General features: G+C 41.6%; 1 protein-coding gene across 2 annotated transcripts in view; it reads right to left on the reverse strand.

Annotated features, from left to right (window-relative positions):
* The window catches only part of crim1 (cysteine rich transmembrane BMP regulator 1 (chordin-like)), an 82,690-nt gene that overhangs the window by 17,457 nt on the left and 44,945 nt on the right, over positions 1-20,288 (reverse strand). For both annotated transcript variants that reach the window (XM_058398820.1, XM_058398821.1), the window contains exons 6-9: positions 11,242-11,424; positions 8,327-8,524; positions 2,712-2,840; positions 1,811-1,967 (exon numbers count right to left, since the gene is read on the reverse strand). In XM_058398820.1, the coding sequence (XP_058254803.1) occupies positions 1,811-1,967; positions 2,712-2,840; positions 8,327-8,524; positions 11,242-11,424 (667 nt within the window). The remainder of the gene's footprint in view (positions 1-1,810; positions 1,968-2,711; positions 2,841-8,326; positions 8,525-11,241; positions 11,425-20,288) is intronic.

Consider the following 20,288-nt stretch of genomic DNA (forward strand, 5'->3'; position numbering starts at 1 on the left):
TGTGTGTGTGTGTGTGAGAGAGAGAGAGAGAGAGTGTTGTTGCTGAGATGGAGATCAGCGAGGAGATGAAGTTATGAATTATAATAAGCTCGGATAACCTTTAAGTTAGAATTTGTCATTGCTTCTGTATATACTGATGCATTCATATTGTGCATGCATAACACACCAGGTGCTGAAGAAGACGCCCAATGTCATCATTTCACGCAGGACAGAGAGGGAAAGAGTGAAAGAAAAGGAGAACGGTTGGACCTTTCACGAAGTCATGTCAGCAGATGGCACATTTCAGCACACGACTAACCAAAGGGACGCACCGAACATTCAGGCATCGATTCTCAGAGCATGCTCTTGGCCGTCAGGCTACTGGGCTCGAAGCAGCACAGCCCTTTGAGCATCCACACTATTCACTTGTCCACCCTTTCTCTTATCTCAGAAATAATAACCATGAAAAGCAGCCATATGCACTGCACATTTGGTTTGGTGATAAGGACCTATCAGGTGTGATTTCCCTGCTGTGGAATAGCAATAGATTTTGAGAGAATAGGTATATTGCACGTCTCTTCATGCATTATTCACACCTGGCGCTGTGCAGGCCCGAACAACTGCCTTCGCTTTGAAGGAGCATAAATAGATATCTAAAATTAGAATCTTCGATGTGAGCATGCCAGCGCACGGGATCCTATACGGAGACAGAATTGACAGAGTGCTGATGACGACACCTGCATGAACAGAGGAAGCAGTTTTACACTACGACACGGTTCAGAAACTCATTCTGTGGGAACTTATAGAGATACTCGGCCTCCTTTGTGATCTCTGGCTTTGGGTGGCTGCTAATCCATCATCCCAAGAAACATGTCATGACATGAATCAATAAAACTGCTCTGGATCTGAAATGGAGCTGAGCTTGGGTCAGGAGGCTTTCTCTGTATATGATAAGGATTCAGGAAGAAGCTGCCACTACATCAGATGTCATGTTCTGAGGTATTTGATGGCTTTATGGAAAATCAGTGATGGAAGAGCTTCACCAAACCTTTTTAGTTTTTAAGACGCTGTCGACTGCCAGCATTTGGAATGAATCAAACAGCAGTTTGTACATAAACAGTAAAGGCAGGGGAACATTTTTAACTACTACAATCATGGAGTAAACAGAACCAAACAGATGGTAAGTTCCTTCTGACAATCACTCATTCACTGAGCTGCTTATATGAATCATACAGAAAAATACACCTCTGATCTCTGATCACCTCTGTTTATGTCTAACAAAAAGGAATCATGAATCGGTCCATTATGAAAAGCAGAACACTGCTCTATACAAACAAACAAAAAAAACAATAATAAACAGTTTTTCCTCACTATCATTGCACGCTCTCACACTGTTCACACACTGGGTTTATTCACGGTGAAGTGTGAACTCACCGTCATGGGGATTAGGCCTTCAGCTCTACTATTCCAGACTGTCCATTAAGAGGACCAATTCCCTATGCTGATCTCAACAGAGCTTAATGAGCTGTCAGGCGTGTACCTGCAGCTGCCTGGACCCAACAAGCTGCCTGCACCCTGAACGAGCGTTTAGTCAGTCAAAAACCAAACTGAGCATTCAGGAAAATCACAGGGAGGCAGTTTAGCGTGTGCTGGTAGCAGCTGCAAACGACACAGGAGCTTGGAAACGAAGCTGTGGTAATAGCGGAAAGTAGGAGAACAGCTTGTCCCTTAGATGAGGATATTAGAAATAAACCCGGGGTTGATGACGAGACAGAGATGGAGGAAGGAAAGTTTTAGAAGGAGGAAGAAAGCACTTTCTTTGAAGTCTTACACAAAGCCGAAGGGGCATTCCTTGGCGCAGGCTACCGGTTTGCACTTCTTGTGGCGATGCCGACACTGACACATGGCACAGCCGTTGGCATCTATCTGGAAGCCGAGCGGACACTTCAAGGTGCAGCCTGAGATCAGAGCACTGCACAGTTCCTCTCCTAGAGACAAAAATATCATGTTATTTTTATCTCATTGGATATATCACACAGACTGATAGCCAGGTTTCAGCTTTATAAGAATGAATCAGTATTTGGAAGAGGTTGCTGTAATGTAAAGAAGCGAGGTGCTGAAGTGACCAAATTCAAGATCCTAATATCGCTACTCTCACTGAACACAAACACTTTAAACGACAACGAGGTTTCATCCACTGGCAAGACAAGTTGTCTAATAGGGTTAATTGCATTTGTGCCATTGACAATCTCATTAGACTCAGTTGTCACAGTCATCCTCTCAGCAGAGAAGCTAGGATTTTTTTAAATAGGTGTTTTGAAACAGAAAAATAAATTCAAGTCTCCTAAGTTTGCCTTTGACCCCTGTGACGTATGAAACTATTCTACAGAAACAAAAAGAATGAAAAACATGCACATTATCTTCTTAATATCTCCTCATTTGGCCCTTAATGTGGTTGAAGAAAATGAAACGAAGTCTTTTACACTTCAGATAAAAGAGCATTACGCTCATTTTCCCCTTTGATATGCATCAGCCTCATATATCCACTCTCGCCGTTTAGCATACTGAGCACAGCGCTATTCTTGCGGAGCTGACTGCACTCCCCTCTAAACTACTCTCTTGAATCCACTTTGGCCTGGAAAGCTTCCAGCTAAATGCTCGATGACAGCTGGCTGTCCTGTTCTGGAAATGAGGATGAGGACCTGAGTGACGCTGCTCTGTTTAATGCTCACTTGTTCTGCAGCTGCAGGTGCGGCATCCGTGAGAGTCGAGCCGGAAGCCGGAGGCACAGTCCTTCTCCGTCAGAGTGCAGTTCTCCAGCAAGCTGCAGCCAGGGGGCGCCATGGTGATATAGGTGGGCTCTGGAAAAAAAAAACACACACACACACACACACACACACACACAGACATGAACACACACATTCCCCAGACACAGGTGAGTCAAGCTGAGTAACTCAGGATGAGTTAGTGTGTGTGTGTTTGAGAGATGCTAAAAGACAGGGAGAACGTGAAGACTCATCCAGGACTAGGTTTGTGAGTCATGGGGGTTGAAAGCAATTTTAAACAGAACCCCACTTCCTAGCTTCTGTTAATGACTGACAGTGAGACGACACAGAGCATGAAAGCTGCAGAATGTAAAAGAAAGAGAAAGAGGAGAGTGAAAGCAAGAGAGACGCAAACAGACACGACATAAGTGGAAAGCCCCGTCCGTAGCCCTCATCTAATTTTAAAAGAAATTCTTAGTGCTTATAATTTATTTGTTGGATTCCATTAAAAGATTATGGGGCTTTTTAATACGGCGCAGTGTGTTGTATATCAGTGGCATGCACACCGCTGTGTGGTTTAGGTTATGACAGCTCTGACATGCTGCAGCGCCGTCGCTGTCATTCCTGCTTTAAATCATTCCACGCTCTGAACTCAAGAAATGGAGGATTGAAAAAAAAAGAAAAAAAAAAAAGTTGAGTTGAGTTCAGACCCTTTAGTGGACATACACTTCTAACCAACACATAACATTTACTGCAAGAGACAGAAGAAAAGCCACACATCTCTGCATACGAAATGATAACAGGACACTTTTCAGCAAACACGAGGAGCAAAAGGGGTGGCGGTCTGCAGTGGCATGTCTTGGGATGACAAAAGGCTTATGTCATGCATCCGCTGTGGCCAAGAGGCTGCTGAAGCATTGCAGCTATTTCAGTTTTGGTCAGAGGTCGTTTTTTGTTGATAATTCCCACGACTCACTCACGCAGAATGAGAAGCAGGGCTGAAGGCAGATCAATGCCTATTATTTTTAGGGTGAGAAATTTAATTAAGCCAGATCAGATACAGGCTGAATACGAGCGTCCTCTCACACGTTCTACCTCACTTTTTCTCAGTGTCTACCACTTTCTCTCATTTCATCTCCCTCTGCCCAAGGTTATTTTGTCTGAATATATGCTTATTATGAATTAAAAATGAGCTCCCTTTGATATGGACAATCCTAAGGCCGAAGGCTTCGTTTTTCTAATTCATTAAGAAAAGCTGCTTCTCATCGAGGCGTCAGAAGACCACTGAATGCCCTTTTCATGCTGGAGCCTATTCATCTTTGTATGAAATAAAATGAGGGGGAAAGCCTAAAGAAAAAAACAAACATCATCAACAAAGCACACATGTAACCAAATAAATGCAAGCACAGATATATATTTTGCTAGAAATACATGAAAAGCAAGAATAAATACACACAGACACACTTGATAAGATGTAATTCAGGAGTGGATCCATCATCAGCCCTGAGCTGGGCTTTACTAAACACAGTGTTGAGTCATAGAGGCTCATCCCAGACTGACAGACTTCATTTACTTAATTACACACTCGGCATCTGGCGCAAGATCCTCCCCTGGCCCAGGAGAGTGTGTCACCTTGAACAAACATAATGATCAGGGAATAAACCTGCACTGACCACAGAGGAGGCGCTGTGGACATTTAGTGGCTCTTGATCAGAAAATTATAAAGCATTTTCTTGTTCAGCCATCAGTTCTATTCTTTAGATTAAATCAGGCACAGGGACTTGATGACAGGTTAGTGCTCCAAACATCTACACCACAAAATTGTTAAAATCCAATAATAAAAATATCAGTTAGTCTGTTACGAAGCTCGCTGTGATGTCATGTCAACTAGCACAGCTACATCAATCAACTGAGATTATACCAAGTTATTATATTGTTATACAGAATTTTTATTTTGTCAGCACTTTTCCCAACCCAGTAGTGTTGACAAGACATTTCTCTTATTAACATAGACAATATATTTGTACCATATGTTGTGTGCCAAGGCATCAAGTCACCGCAGCTTTCGAAGTTACTGGGAATTGATGCCAAAAAGAGTCGATTTCCTGACTCGAGGCATTAACCTAAACCCTCAACCCTGAGGCTTGGAGTCAAATTCACACACCAAAACTGATTCAATCTGCGCAAATATGGCGAGCAAAATGTTTCAGTTAGTAAAAAAGCATCTGAGAGTCTCAGTAAACAAGAAAGCCTGTGGATATTGGCCTGGATTTTGAATATGAATTCTCAGAACAAAATTTCCCAGTCATTGAGGCCATTCATGTAAAAAAAATGTACAAAAAGCTGTCAGAATGGATGTCTGATTTAATAAATGGTCAACATTAATGCTTGAACGGATTGTCTAATAAATATCAGTATTGTTGTTTTGCAGTTAAATAATCCTACTTAAGAGAATGTAGTAGATATTAATGAAATAAAATAATCCATCTAATGAACTGATAAAAAATAAAAGAATTAATGGATTCATTGATTATCCAAATAATCAATCCAGAAATAGTGACTGCTTTGTGTTCAAACTAATTCCAGACCCGTGTATCATCATTATTCTGTAATAGATGCTTCTATACAATAAGAATCTTCCCATTTCTTCCTCTGCAAGTCAAAAGCCTGAGTCCGTGAGAGAAAAACAGACCGAAACACACCTTCATACAGATTCTTAAGTGCCTTTGTGAATGTCATTTGGACCAGCCTATCATTTCCCTCATTGTTCTCTCTTACCAGCTAATGTACAGAGCTGCTAAAAGCCTGTGGCGATCTCACCATCTCCTCCCATGGCGCAGTCTCACACACATGCCTTATGGAAATGAGCAAACCGAGTGGACAAAGAGTTCTCTAGTCCTTGCCAACAGGTACGGCTATTTTTAAAAGACATCTGTCTGGGTGGGAGAGGGGATATCGCTACACCACGGCTTTATTCCTCACTGCCTCTTGCTATAATGGGCTCACGAATAGGAGGCCTACATGCACAGGGGCTTAGAGCAAAACACAGCCTTCCTCCGACCTGCTCTCCTATGGGATTACACAATAGATGGCTCTCCGCCTGTTTTTATCTGTGTTACTACGAACAAAATAACTGAAGAGCAAGGTCAGAAGGGCACGGCCTAGCTAGACGCATTCAATACGCAGGTAACGTAACACCATGAAACGCCCTGCAAAATCAATACAACCCACCTACTGTAAGAAAGACTACTTCGAAATCTGAGTGCACAGACCTGTGCCTGGAGCGGAGAATATGGTCTTTAAATGCAGTGAGGGTTATCATTATTTAAACAGCTGTCTTTAGCGTCCAGCCCCACACAAGATCTACCCAAATATACACTTTGTTATGGTGAAATATAGGGTAGCGTTCTCACATCAAATTACTGATCAGAGCAGGAACAACCCAAGGCGGACGAGCAGTGTCGCGGCCTGCAACGCATGAGGAATTTAGCTTTCTACTGAGCACAATGACGCGGAGCTAGCCTGAGCCACATGGCTGCGTGAGGAAAGAGAGAGAGATACAGAAAGGTGTATAGATTATAATGCAATTCTTGTACTGTATGTATGAAGTGTTCTGTGCTCTGTCTGCCAATCTCTCTCTCTTTCTCTGTGTGTGTGTGTGTGCGCGCATGTGTGCTTGCTCATATCGTATATGTGAAGGTGCACTACACAGTCAGTAAGTCCCACATCTCTAATTGCTTAACGGATGGACAGCTGCATAAAAGATTAATTGAAAAGGGGTTTGAGAGAGACTGAGTAAGAGAGAGAGAGAGAGAAAGGTGGAGAGAGAGAGAGAGAGAGAGAGAGAGAGGGAGCAAGAGGGATGGAAGGAGGGAGAGAGAGAGAGAGAGAGAGAGAGAGACAGAGAGAGAGAGAGAGAGAGAGAGAGAGAGAGCAAGAGGGATGGAAGGAGGGAGAGACAGAGAGAGAGACAGAGACAGAGAGAGAGAGAGAGAGAGAGAGAGAGAGAGAGAATCGATGCTGCCCACGCACATAAAAGAGGATGCCTGCGGCCATACTGCTGCCTTCCTTCATTCATCCCTCTCTTTTTCTCTCCAATCCCTTCTGCCAGCCGGAGTTCTCCTCAGTAGAGCAGTGCAATTCTAATTGGACCCTTTGCATCCTGATTATAACAGAAGGGTACGAACGAGCGTAAAAACTTGCTGACGTTGTGCCGTGAGTGTAATATTCATTTCTGGGATTTCATCATAATGTATCGATCTGCACAGTAGCCGTCTGAAATTTGCACAGATCTTTAATTAGAGGAAGCAGACAGCAGAACAGACCGACAAGAACCCTGTTACATACACCTGCCCAGAGACATTTAGGCAGGAGCAGGGCTTAATAATGAGACAGATCCCAGCAGCTGGAGGAGGTTTAAATACACCACCAGATCCCTCCAGACACAAAGCATTATAGTCTTTATTCTTGCTTATAGTCTCAACTGTGATGTCTTATTTTTAAAACAATATTAGGTCTAATTTTCCCTTCTGCAGAATCAATATGAGAAACCCCAGGCACGACGGCATTTATTTATTTTTTGCCAGACACGTCTCAGTCTTGATGGCTAAGAAAGCTTTGTTTGTGTGTTGACGCTGTTAAACGAGTGATGTGAGAAATGCGCAGGGAAGGTGTTGTGTTGTCCTCTTGATCAGAACTGAGGACGGCTGCATTAAGTAAGAGCTGATTAGAGTTTAGTCACACTCCTAAATCACGGTGAGGAACTGTGACTGTGACCGTGCAGAGAATAAAGTGGAGAGAGAAGCCGCTGAAGCTCGGAGCGGCGCGTCTAGCTTTATATCAAATCTATATTCTCCAGCTTGACCTGAGAGAGACGATGTTTCTGTGACTGTGGCTCGAGCCAATCCCAGAAGAGATTCATCATCTGACAGAGCTGTCACTCATCCGTCACCTGTCTCTCTGTTATTTGTGTGTGGGTGTCTGCGGCGTCGCATCGTCGCATCATGAGCACAGCCTGTCTGAAGCCTTGCCTTCAGCGCGAGACAAAATAAAAAAAAAAAAAACCTTGATTCAAACAGCAATCCCAAATGTCTGGGTGGAAGTCTGCACACGAATCTGCTTGATCAAAGCTTACCGTTTGCTGGGAAACTACACAAGCTCTCAACTTGTAGCCTTCACTTAGCAGGCAGACACGCTCAGTGCGGCGCAAGCATGTGTACTGCTCCAGGCCTGCAGTGCTGTAGCTAATACAACTCGGTGACAATAATCACATGCTGTGGTGTGAGCATTGAAACTTATTGCATCATTACCGAAATTTACAAGGTTAAAACTATTCCTGGTGCTTTGTGTATTTTTTTGTAACTGATCTGATCAGATTCGGGTGGGTTTTAAAAACAAGGTCTGGAAAATCTTTACATAGAGAGTTTTACATAGAAAGCAATATTCAGTCAGAACTAGTTGTAAAAGCCTCACGTATGTGAACACACACGATGACCTACAAACAAGTACATTAGGAACAATGAACAATAGAGAAGAGGGAGGGAGGAGTGGACGCAACAAACACACACACACACTGTCCTTACCCTCACACACAGGACAGCATTCTCCAGGCACTGTGACCGGGTGGAGGCAGTTATGGCCGCAGGCAGCAGCTACACAACGGGCTTCGCCGCTCACACACTGACAGAATGTGCAGTCGTCCTCTCGCCAATGATCCCCATGAGCCAGGATCTGGCCATTCACATAGCAGCCGGCAAAATTCAGTGCAGGGAAGATAGGATCTGCAGAGAAACAAAGTGAGAGAGAGAGAGATAGAGAGAGAGAGAGAGAGAGAGAGAGAGAGAGAGTATTTAATCCTGACGTGGCCACCTTCTCTTTTTATGAGTCAGCCTTCTTACTCAAACTTGTACACCATCATGACTACTTGCTAAACTGTTACACTGAGGCACAGATTTACTAAAGTTTGTAAAACACTGTAAACAATGTACCATACCGAGCCTGAAAGTCACAATGGAAAAGAGCAAGTATTACATTTGCATAAGATTGTTTCTACTAGTTAAAACACTGACTAGACTTTAATATTTGAAACATTTCTACTAACTATTTCATAAACATCATTGTAAAAAAAAAATTGGGTTGATATTACAAACGATGCAGCACCAACACTGTGAAAATCATCAGAGACTCCACCTTCCTTGCTAGCTGTATGTTCAGCCTGTTGCAATCAGGCAAGCGCTTCCTCAGTCTGATGTCTAAAACTGAGAGGATCAGGAGGAGTTTCTTCCCTCAGGCCATCAGACTCCTCGACACAGACATGTCCATCTCACAGATCCCTTATGATTCCATACAGTCATGTTTACTCTACTGCAATTCTGTCCAATGCACTTTACTGTTACTACATGTAACTCACCCGCATGTTAACACATCACTTTCCATTCTGTAATATTTGCACATTCTATACTGTTATGAGTATGAGACTAATCTTGAATCTTGAATATTAGACATTTCCACCTATCACATGTTCGCACCTAGAGCAACAAAGGCTTTTAAACAGAATTTCACGCTGACACTATTACTTTGCATTTACATTGTTTGGCTCTTATTCAGAGCGACTTACAATTTATCTCATTTCATACAACTGAGCAACTAAGGGTTAAGGGCCTTGCTCAAAAGCCCAGTGGTGGCATCTTGGTGGACTGGGCTTCAAACTCACAACCTTTTGATCAGTACTCCACCTCCTTAACCACTTTAGCTACCACATCCCCAATATTCCTACATCTTAACCACAGAACTATCAGTTCCCTAGGCTGTGTTTATTGTATTCTTACATTGTGTTTGCATGTGGCAAGTTTTATTTTCACTCTGATTTCCATGGAGATGTTGACTTGGCACGATTATCCATAACAAATAGACATTCTTCCCACTATATGATGTAATATGATGTAATTTGTGGCCTTGTTCTTTGTAAATCACCTACAACTTAGTAATCCCATTGCACCGGTGAATTAGCATACATTATTCAAGATCTTAGAAAGAAATCCAGGACCTGAATTAAAAAACAACAACAACAACAAAAAACAACGAGTAATAGAGATGCATAGAGACAGCAAGTCTAATTTGAATAAATTAACCGAGGTAGCAACTAAGCGATGGAAAACAATTAGATTTATTTAAACCAATCTTCAGAATCATTCACAGAAACGTCGGCTCGGTTGGAAATATAACTGCTCTTTACGTGTACAGAAATCCAACCTGCATCAGCATGCTGGTTAATTCTAAACTTTACAGCAATGAAATTACCCAGACTAATATTGTAGACTGTAATGGGGATTTCATCTTAATTAACCACATTACTAAACTAATCTTCACATAGAAATAATCTTATCGTCCTAACAGTAGCAGCCAAAGATAAAAAGCTAATATGAGGCAGTAATATGGCGGGATGAGGAGAGAGTCTACCTGAGAGACCTGCAAAATAATCCGAATTACATGCTCACAGGCACGTTGTGTTTGGTTGGTCTATAAAGTAAAACAACAAGCAGTTCCCTGAACTAATTAACCCAAGATGCTTGTTTAAATGGGAGAATAATGATAGGGATGATAGGGTCTTCCCTCATGATCCGTTTTTAATGTATTTCATTTCTGAAAAATTCCTACTGCCATTTAATTGCCCTAGCAGCTTGTTCCAAGGGGTGCGGGCGTTTATTAGCATTCTTGCTTGGATAATCATCATCTGATTCAATTTCAAACAGACATTAAATAGATGATGCAAAAAAAAAAAAAAAAAGCCCTTGGGCGAAAGTGTTCATTACAATTCTATGACTGTAGATTGATTAGTGAATCCAAATAATTTTTTTTTAATAAAAATGTCAGAATTCATTTGCTCTTCTCTGCTTCAGAGTAAGGACTGTTCAAACTGCACGCGGATCCGCGAAAAACTCTTCACATGGACGCACCCCGTTATTTACGGAGTTACTGGTTCAAGCACTTGTTAAATGGCTGTTGTGTTGCTGCTAATAACATGTAGTTACAGGTAAGAGCTGGCTCACTTTGATCACAATGTACATTTAATGGCTGTGCTTTGACACTGTAGACTGGGTGGCTGTGCAGTGTGGGGTTTCAGACCAGTGGTGCTGTTGCTTTACCTTGAAATATGCATTTGGCAGACACCCTTACCCAGGGTGACTTACATTTCATTTAAACGAGCAGTTAAGGGCCATGCTTAGGGGCTCAGCACTAGCAGCTTTGTGGAGCTGGGCTTCAAACTCACAACCGTCTGATCAGTGGTCCAACACTTTAACCACTAAGCTACAACATCCCCAAAGTGAGAGATCATGAACCAGTAACAATGAGAGTAACTGAGACGTATTTACCAATTCATGGGTTCATTACCTCCTAATTACAATATTTCCAATGTGACCCGAATGCATCATTAGATTCATTCTTAGTTACGTTAGCAGTTTCTGAAGCACTGTATTAGTGATGTGATTGTGGTCACCTTCACAGACAGGACAGCACTCTCCCTCTGGTACGTAGTAGCGTTCGCAGTGGAGGACGCCGCACTGTGCTGTGAAACACACTGACACGCCGCCCTGGCAGCGGCAGAAATGGCAGGCGTCCATCCTGAACATGTCACCATCACGATATTCCACTCCGTTGTAGATACAGGCTGGTTTAGTCTCTGTAAAACACAATCACACATTTTAGACGTCTAGCTGTGACACGTGCATATCAACTCCACAAGGGAAGAACAGCAAAAGACTGGACTGAAAAAAATAGGATTGTTATAAATAAATATAAAGGCTATATTGTGAGACATTAGGGATTGCCTGTACTGTGATTTGATTATTATTATCTATGTACTGTGATTTGATTATTATTATACATGTACTGTGATTCGATTATTATTATACATGTACTGTGATTTGATTATTATTGTTTGTAGGTAACATACACTACCAGTCAAAAGTCTGGACACACCTTTTATTTCAATATTTTTTGTTTAGGGATTTATTTTCTACATTCTAGAACAATACTGGAGATTTTAAAACTATGAAATAACACACATGGACTTAAGTAATCCATATGTAATGACAACAAAAAACAGTCAGTTGTTATTTTAAGACACGAAGGTCAGGTGTTCTGGAATAGTTCTTGCAAGAACAGTATTGTCAAGTGCATTTACAAAACCCATCAAGCACCATGATGAAACTGGCTCACATGAAGACCATCCCAGTAAAGCAAGACCAAAACTTACCTCTGCTGCAGAGGAGAAGTTCATTTAGAGTTACCAGCCTCAGAAATCACCAATTAACAGCACCTCAGATTAGAGCCGTTATGAAGGCTTTACAGAGCATCAGTAGCAGACATATCTCAATATCAACTGTTCAAACGAGATTATTGTGTATTTCGGCCGCCTTCAGCATTGTTTTACAATGTAGAAAGAAATAAACATCAGGAAAGACCATGGAATTAGGAGATGTGTCCAAACTTTTGACTGGTAGAGTATATATCAGTCCCTCCAGGATTTTCCTGAGTTTTTTGTGATTGTTGCGACTATTTTCAACAGTTGTATTTAATGCACTCAAATTGCAGATATTGCAAGCACAGGAGTCTTCTTTTAAACTCCTACCAGTGAAAAGACACATGAAAATATTTTCAAAGATAGCTGCACTCTTGTTTGATGCACATAAATGTTTAAAGGCCTTTGAATGAATGTGTGTTGTGAGGATGTTTCACAATGCGTCTTGACCCATATCACTTGTAAAATACTGTAGTTTCTACAGAAGCAGCTAATTCACATGTACTAAAAAATGTGCTGTTATTCATCAAAAATATAATTGTTGGTAAGGTGGAGCATTCTGTAAGCATTCTCAGTCTTTGTGCTTCCCAGTTTATGACATGCTGTACTTTTTGTGCTATCAACAAAAAGAAAAATAAAGAAAAAGAGAAGCTGATGACGGAGCAGTTGTTTATAGCTGATGTAAAGTAAGTGATAAGAGGAACTAGCTTGTCCTGCAGATGTTCCACAACATTAAATAGAATTATAAACACGTCATACTTCTTACCAAAAGAATGTAATGGCTCAAACTGCTGCAGAATAAATGAAATGAACACACACAAGGTTGTGCTGTCACTGGAAACATCGAGCTAATTTGTGGCTGTAACTGTGCTTTATCATGATCACAGGAACAACAGAAACTTAAGTAACTGAAGTTTTTTTTCATCAGAAAATCTACATTGTTGTTCTTTAGAAAAATGAACAGATCCAGTCTTCCAAAAAAGATGCACAAAACCAGATGCCCGATATCCTTTTGCACCATCTTGTGATGCATCACCCACTTTCATGGGCCCTTCTTACAGGAACTGCGCACAGAAATCTCAGCCTGGAGTTTTTTTTTCCTCTCACATAATTATTAAATCGATTCCTTTCATCTCTTTTGGCTGTGTGGTTTATGTCCCCGTGTGGTTGTGTTCCTCCTGTTCAGACAGAGATGGGCTATGCGGAGAACCTTTCCATCATGTATATGTCTCCGACGGCTTTTAGAGCACAACAGGATTGGTGTGCTGGTCACCATAGCAACGCAAGGTGCAAAATTCACCTCTCAGCCAATGTGTTATGATGTCTGCCATTTGTACTAAACTCAAGAGCTGCACATTCGTGCTTGGGAAATAAAGCTATTACGTTCTCCAGCTTGCACCTCAAAACAAAATCTGCACCATTATGTAGCACCAGCACCGTGTGAATATAAAAATCATTGAAAGTGAAATAATATTAGTAAACAGAATACTTTAAAAGAATCGCTGTCAGCTTTTTCCCTCGGTTCCCGTGGCTGATGAGTGATGCTGAAGGTGTACTGTGTGGAAAAAAAAAACAACAACCCCAAAACAAAACAAAATAAATAATTAATAAAAGATCCTGCGTGTCAGGTATCCGAAAACTCTGTATAACTCTAAGTCTCTGGGCATTCAGCACATTTCACATTTCAAACAAGTTCAACGGAAGTATTATTAGACACCAGATATAAAAGAAATGAGAAAAAAAGCTCAATTCCATGTGAGAATAAGCACTGACATGGTCTCAGCCTAAAGAGTGTCTATCTTTAATTCCAAAGACTTGTTTTGCCAATTAGTGAGGTTTTAATGAATTACACAAAGAGCCTGTGAGACACAGTTGTCATGCCAGCAAGGTCCCAAACATCAGGGAAGGGATTTATAATCAGAGCTTTGTCTTTTCCATCGGTTTGCTCTTCTCATTCTCTCTCTGTCTGGTGTTCTAGTCAAAATGACAATTGGGCATGATTTACGCAAAAGTGCTGACAATGCTATTATTAGCCAGACAGCTGTTGTGTAACAGACAGACTGTGAGTGCTGTGTGTAAAAATCCGTCATGTCTTCATCGCTCCAGAGGTTTGTTACACTAACAGATCAATTCATGATGAATTAATATGTACAGCGTGCACTGAGGAAAAGCAACAGACTTTATAAAGCAGGTAGGAATATAATACTGACACATGCTACATTACAAACATCTAAATTATCTTACCCCTGTGCTTTTTGTTTATGAGAATATTCAGCAACAATATGCCTTAATGCTTGAATACAGAGCTACTGATGCTCCAGAGCTAGTGTGTGATAAAGGGTCGGGTCAATTAGAAATACAGCGCCCATGCAGCTCTCCCAGACCATCCAGATGTTCACCATGTGATTTCTGAGCTCGCTGGTGTAGTTATTCATAAACAAGCCTCCACCGTGCAGCATGACGGCTTCTATTAGACCTCGAGAGTAACCAAGGAGACGTCGGTGGAAACATACATTTTTAACACGACTCAGAGGTTTCGTGTTTAGCAAGCAGAGAGTTCTCAGAGAACAAACAGTATCTTGGGTCCCATCTGCTTTATCACTTGTGACCTATCCATTAGACATGGGGAAACTCTGGCCTCAGCATTCCTCTAGCTGCATTCCTGCTTCCAAACGACGTAACATTAACAGTTGCTCATAAACTCTAAGCTCAGAACCCTGCCTGCGTTCTGGCTTTTTATTTCTACCACACCGATGACCATCTTAGTAAACACACCTGTTGCATCATACGACTTTCTATCTGTTCTTTAGACAGTGCAGCTATGTGAATTTAAAGAGAAATAGAATTTATTGCATCACAGTTTTTAAGTCTCACAAATCCTCTTTCACCTCTTTCTACCTTCATTGTGCTTCATTTAGAGAAAACAAACATTAATACCCTCTATAAAGGTTTTAAAGTAGTAAGACCAAGACCACTCCTTAAACTTTACAACCCAGGGAATGTATTCTCACAAAGTAGACAAGCCATTTTTACACAATGTGCACGATTTTTTCTTTTTCTTTTTTATCATCTGTTAAACTTTTAGCCAGAAGCTGAAATATTATTCCCAATGAATTCAGAATGATGTCCAGCGAAATTTGACATATTGTATGTAAATATTTGGCATAATTCACTCTGTGAAATAAACAATGCCATGTGCTGCATGAAAATGTGTTGAAAAAGTACACTTTACTAATACTGAGTAGTTCAGATGTTGGAAACATTTCTTTAAGATTCTGGTCCATGTTGATGTGACCGTATCACACAATTCCTGCAGATGATTAAATTGTACTTTTTATGTTGTGAATCTTCCATTCTGACACATTGCAAAGGTCTTCTACTGGATTCAGATGCTGTGAAGGCCACTGATGATAAACTGTGGTCATGAAGGCATTCCTGCAGTGACTTGATTGGTATTAACAGCCTAAAGTGTCTGAGAAAACATTCCCCACACCATTATACCACCTCCACCAGCCTGGACTGTTGACACAGGGCAAGCTGGATTTATGGATTCATGATGTTGCTGCCAAGTTCTGATCCTATCATCTGTGAACCTCAGCAGAAATCCAGAATCATCAGACCAGGTTACATTTATCCAGTCTTTACCTGTCCAGTTTTGGTGAGTCTGTGTCTGTTCTTGGCTGACAGACGTGAAACCCGATGTGATTTTTGGCAGTTGTAGCCCATCTGCCTCATGCACTGAAGTGTTGAGCATTCTGACATGCTTTTCTGCTCACCCCAATTGTTCAGAGTGATTATCTGTTACTGTAACTCTAGATAGTGTCATGTGTGAAAATCCCAGGAGATCAACAGCATTCAAAGCAGCCCATATGGCACCAACAAATACCAACAAATATCTGAGATCACATTTTTTCCCCATTCTGATGGTTGATGTAAAGTTGTTGACCTGTATCTGCATGATTTTCTGCATTGTGCTGCTGTGAGTAGATAATGTGCATGTGTACAGGTATAGAGTATAGAGTCATGGAATAGAAATGCTACAGTGAGCTCAGACGTTTTAATAAATAATGTTATCTGGGTTTTGATTAATTAATATTATTTTTGCTAGGCTGCTGTACTTCAAACCACACACAACCACTAAAATGACTACTATGTTCCTGTCACTCAGGTGCTAAAAATAATCCATCTTCCAAATGATATCTGCTCAGTGGGGGTCCTGCAGTGGTCCATTTCCACCAGGAGTCTGAACAGAGGCAGGTGGACAAATGAACAGAAGGGTTACAGTCAATAACTATACACCTACTGTGGGACCTGCATGGTGTCAGGATGTCCCCCTCGCAGCGCTCAAAACACATAGCAGCCTGCAGCACTACCGCACACACTTCTGTGTTTGCCATGTGTTTGTTTACTTTGCCATGCGGGTTTTGTTTTGCTCTAGTTATTGACCTACTTCCGTTTCCTTGGTCGTGCATACTGATCATCCCAGTTATCTTTGTTTACAACTGCGGTTGCATCCGTCTGGAGTTGCATCTGTCTCTACATGCCGTACATGACATATGGTAAGTGGACATGATAAATGGGCCAGTGGGTGTAGTGTATTTTAAAACATCTACATTTCATGTACATTTTCCTGGCATTTATTCTCAATAAGGAATAACATGTTTGCATTAGGAAAAAAAATTACTTTGCATTAGGAAATCACTACTATCTGATTTTTTTTTTTTTTTTGTCAAGGTCACAGAAACGAGCTCTTTAATGTAACCCATGCTTTTCAAAAATAAACGAACACTCCAGAGATATCTGAAATGATGCAAAACCGGAGACAGACTCGAGCAGATTTGCGCTTGAAGGGTTGGCAGGTTAGTGAAAACTGAACAAGTCGAGTATTAGCAGAAGTCCACTCTGTCCAATCAACACCTGCAGAAGGCCAGTTCAGTGTGTGTATGATAGATGCTGTGGAGTGCGACATCTCCAAGGGACTCAGTTATAATCACATAACTGGTGCACTACAGTGGCCAAGGGCTGGTGTCCAACCTAACACACAATTTTGGCTATAGAGTGAGTCTGGCGTGATTAAATTAAACACAAAATCACCTTTATAAATGCCTTAGTAATCAGTTTTGCACCAATTTTGCAGTTGCAGCATTTGGCTCTGCTGAACAACCTACCAAGAATGCCAACAGCAAGCGTCCTCAAAATGTGATCTCATTCTGCAGTCTCACATTAGTCCCAGTGTGAAGAACCATTACAGTAATGTAAAGGTGAGTAGCTGAAATATACCTTGCTTCGTAGGCTGACTATATCATTTAATGGCTGATGTATATCTTTACCGATTATACAGCTGCTCTAGAAGCCTTATCTGCTACTGGAGCATGTTAAAGCAATCATTTAGCAGTAAGCTTGTCTTAAATTGTATAAAAATCTGCCTAAGCAGAATTCCAATGTGTGGACATAGTTCCAGTTCCACAGACTTGTGCTTGTTTTTTTTCTTTTTCTTTTTCTCCAGCAATATAAATGTCCATTCACATATTTGTTTGTGTGGAAGAATCGCAGGTGAGGCGCATCAAATATGTGACTGGTTACTCTGTTCTTTTGCAATGTCACTCATATGGCGAAACAGACACAGCCACCCACACACAGACAGCGCTTATCTACAGACAGAAGGTATCTGAGGCGAAAGGAAGCCTGTCTCATTGGTGTTAGTTCACAGGGCTGTGTGGAAGCAGCCTGTGAAATTCTCTAGCTGGAGATTAGAAGCACCTTTCAACCTCGGCCACGCAGCCGCAAAAAGCGGCCGTTCAGAATAACGCCGATGGTGACCCAGAAGCCACTAAACTTCACATGGGAGCAGATTTACATAATATAATCCCATAATGTACTGAAGAAAATGTTGCTTGAGTTTCTTTTAAACACACCATGCGGAGTGGAAACATAATTGAACTGGAGTTAAGGGTCATGACATGTACTTGGATTCAAACAATAAACCTGTAATGAAAGCCTTATTAAGATGCACACTCCATTCGTACTTCAAGCAGTCAGAGTAAACCCACACATCTTAACACAAAGTAAAAATATGGCTGTAGACAGTGATGACTGTATAAAGTTGAGCATTATTTTGGGCTCCTAATAGCCGGCGATTTTCCAGCAGCCCTGTGTTTTTCTATCCTCCTCTGTAGAGCAGCCCATCAGACACTGCCTCCCAGCCGCCTGCTTCCCTCCCCTATGCTGGAGCCTGGCTTGTTTTGGCTGCAGCTGCCACGAGACAGACTAAATAATGTGATAAGGCGCACAGAGCTGCAGGTGTGCTTCGTCTTGGCAGGCCCAAGACAACTATGACCATGCAAATCATGTCCCCTCCTGCAATTCTTTTTTTTTTTTTTTTTTTTTTTTTACTAAAATGCCTTGTGCAAATGTTTCTGCAGTCCTAATTATGTGTAACATTGCAGCTAGTGAACATTACTGAAAAACTGTCAGGTGTCGGAAAAAAAAATGAAGAATGGAGATTCTGTCAATCATGGCAGGATTTATACTGCATTTGTAATACTGTTAGTCCCCTATGCGATTTATGTAAGCTAGAAGGGTCTTAATATCGCTCTTCACCTCCAACATAGGCACAGTTCCTTTGGTGTTCTCGGAAAAACAAACAAACAAAGAAGAGTAGGCGGGTAGGTGAAAAGCCACACATTTCTATACACAACATGATCTGTTTACACTGCCAATCAAAGAGCAGTCCATGTGGATTAAGGATGATAATCACTTCAACGCCTAGGCTGCTGCTTAAGCTCAGCACTTCACAACATTGCGTGGGTCTTAATTGGAGTCCATCGTCTGAAAGAGGGCTCGTTCTCCTTGAATTTCCTCACGTCACTTGAATGCAACAGAACAACAGGCATGTAAAGGGCTAATCTCAAAGTTTACTGCTTAAAAAACAGCAAGTCAAGGTCCTTCAAGCTGAACAAGAACACTCTCAAAAGGAAGGGAAAAAAGAAATTTTGTGCTATGGCTGAAATTAGGCCTTCTGAGGTCTCTATACTGTATCTTTTGCCCGTAGAGTTTCAAGTGGCTTACATAAACAGCCAATCATCCTCTTGACAATGACAGCCTTTCTCTGCGCAAAAACTAGTGTAATGACTGTGAACGGTTGGGCTGGTGGGAGCACAAAAATGGAATGGGGTATGTGTGTGTGTGTGTGTGTGTGCGTGTGTGTGTGTGTGCGTGTGTGTGTGTGTGAGTACAGAAAAGTAATCAGAATCCTAAAAATATCATTATTGACACACTGAAATCAGAGTGGAACAGAGAGAGGGTCCAATTCAGCAGCACTCATGGACCTGTGTTTGTGTATTCACTTGTAAATAACATTATCTCACTTCCTCTGAAATGAAGTGATTCTAAGATAAGTGGATAAAGACGGCAAAAAATGACAAAACTGGAACGCGGTGATTTGGATGAGCAAACAAATGGAAAGCAAAAGCTCTCGCGTAGACCTGCGCACTGCTTGTTTACACCAGGAAGAGGCTTTGTGAAAAAGGCATAATTATGAGGCAGCAGAAACACACACTCATGTAAAGAAGAAAGAGCCTGGCATTTGAGCGTGGGTGTTCAGTACACACACACACACACACACACACGCTTGTTTTTGTCACATCGAATTATACATACGGTACATAAAAAACCTTAATAACCGAAAACAAAAGGGTGGTTTTTTACTATTTCAGTTAAAAAGAGATGCAGGTTTTTTAAAAAGCTATTAGACAGTGCCAAGATTTTAAACAAAGCTGCAGTTTTTGTTAAAAAAAAAGTGCTTTTCCTCATAGGGACAAAGCTGTCAGATATTCCTATTCTTGTAGGGTAACACACACACACACACACACGCTCACACGCTCACTCTCTCTCTCTCTCTTTCTCACACACACACACCCCAAGCTAATCAGCCCCTTATCTATCTCCAGCTAGATGACATCATTGTCTGAATGAGAATTCTAGTGAACAAACACACTGTCTGAGAATGCTTTCTCCCTCACTGTCCCCAACACACATCCTCCTTTGCCAGAGAGCGCTAAACTGCGTTCTGTCTCCAGCAAACATCTGCGGTCGACAGAGTAATCTAGCCGCCAGTTTGTTTGCAGATGGCACAGCTGATCCAGACACCGTGTGACAGGGCCCTCGGAGCCTGCACGTCCATCCTGACCATGGAGGGTAACAACGAGAGCTTGTTCAAACCCCACCACCTCCATCGCAACACA

Source organism: Hemibagrus wyckioides, linkage group LG09 (genome assembly GCF_019097595.1).
Source record: "Hemibagrus wyckioides isolate EC202008001 linkage group LG09, SWU_Hwy_1.0, whole genome shotgun sequence".
Classification (NCBI taxonomy): domain Eukaryota; kingdom Metazoa; phylum Chordata; class Actinopteri; order Siluriformes; family Bagridae; genus Hemibagrus; species Hemibagrus wyckioides.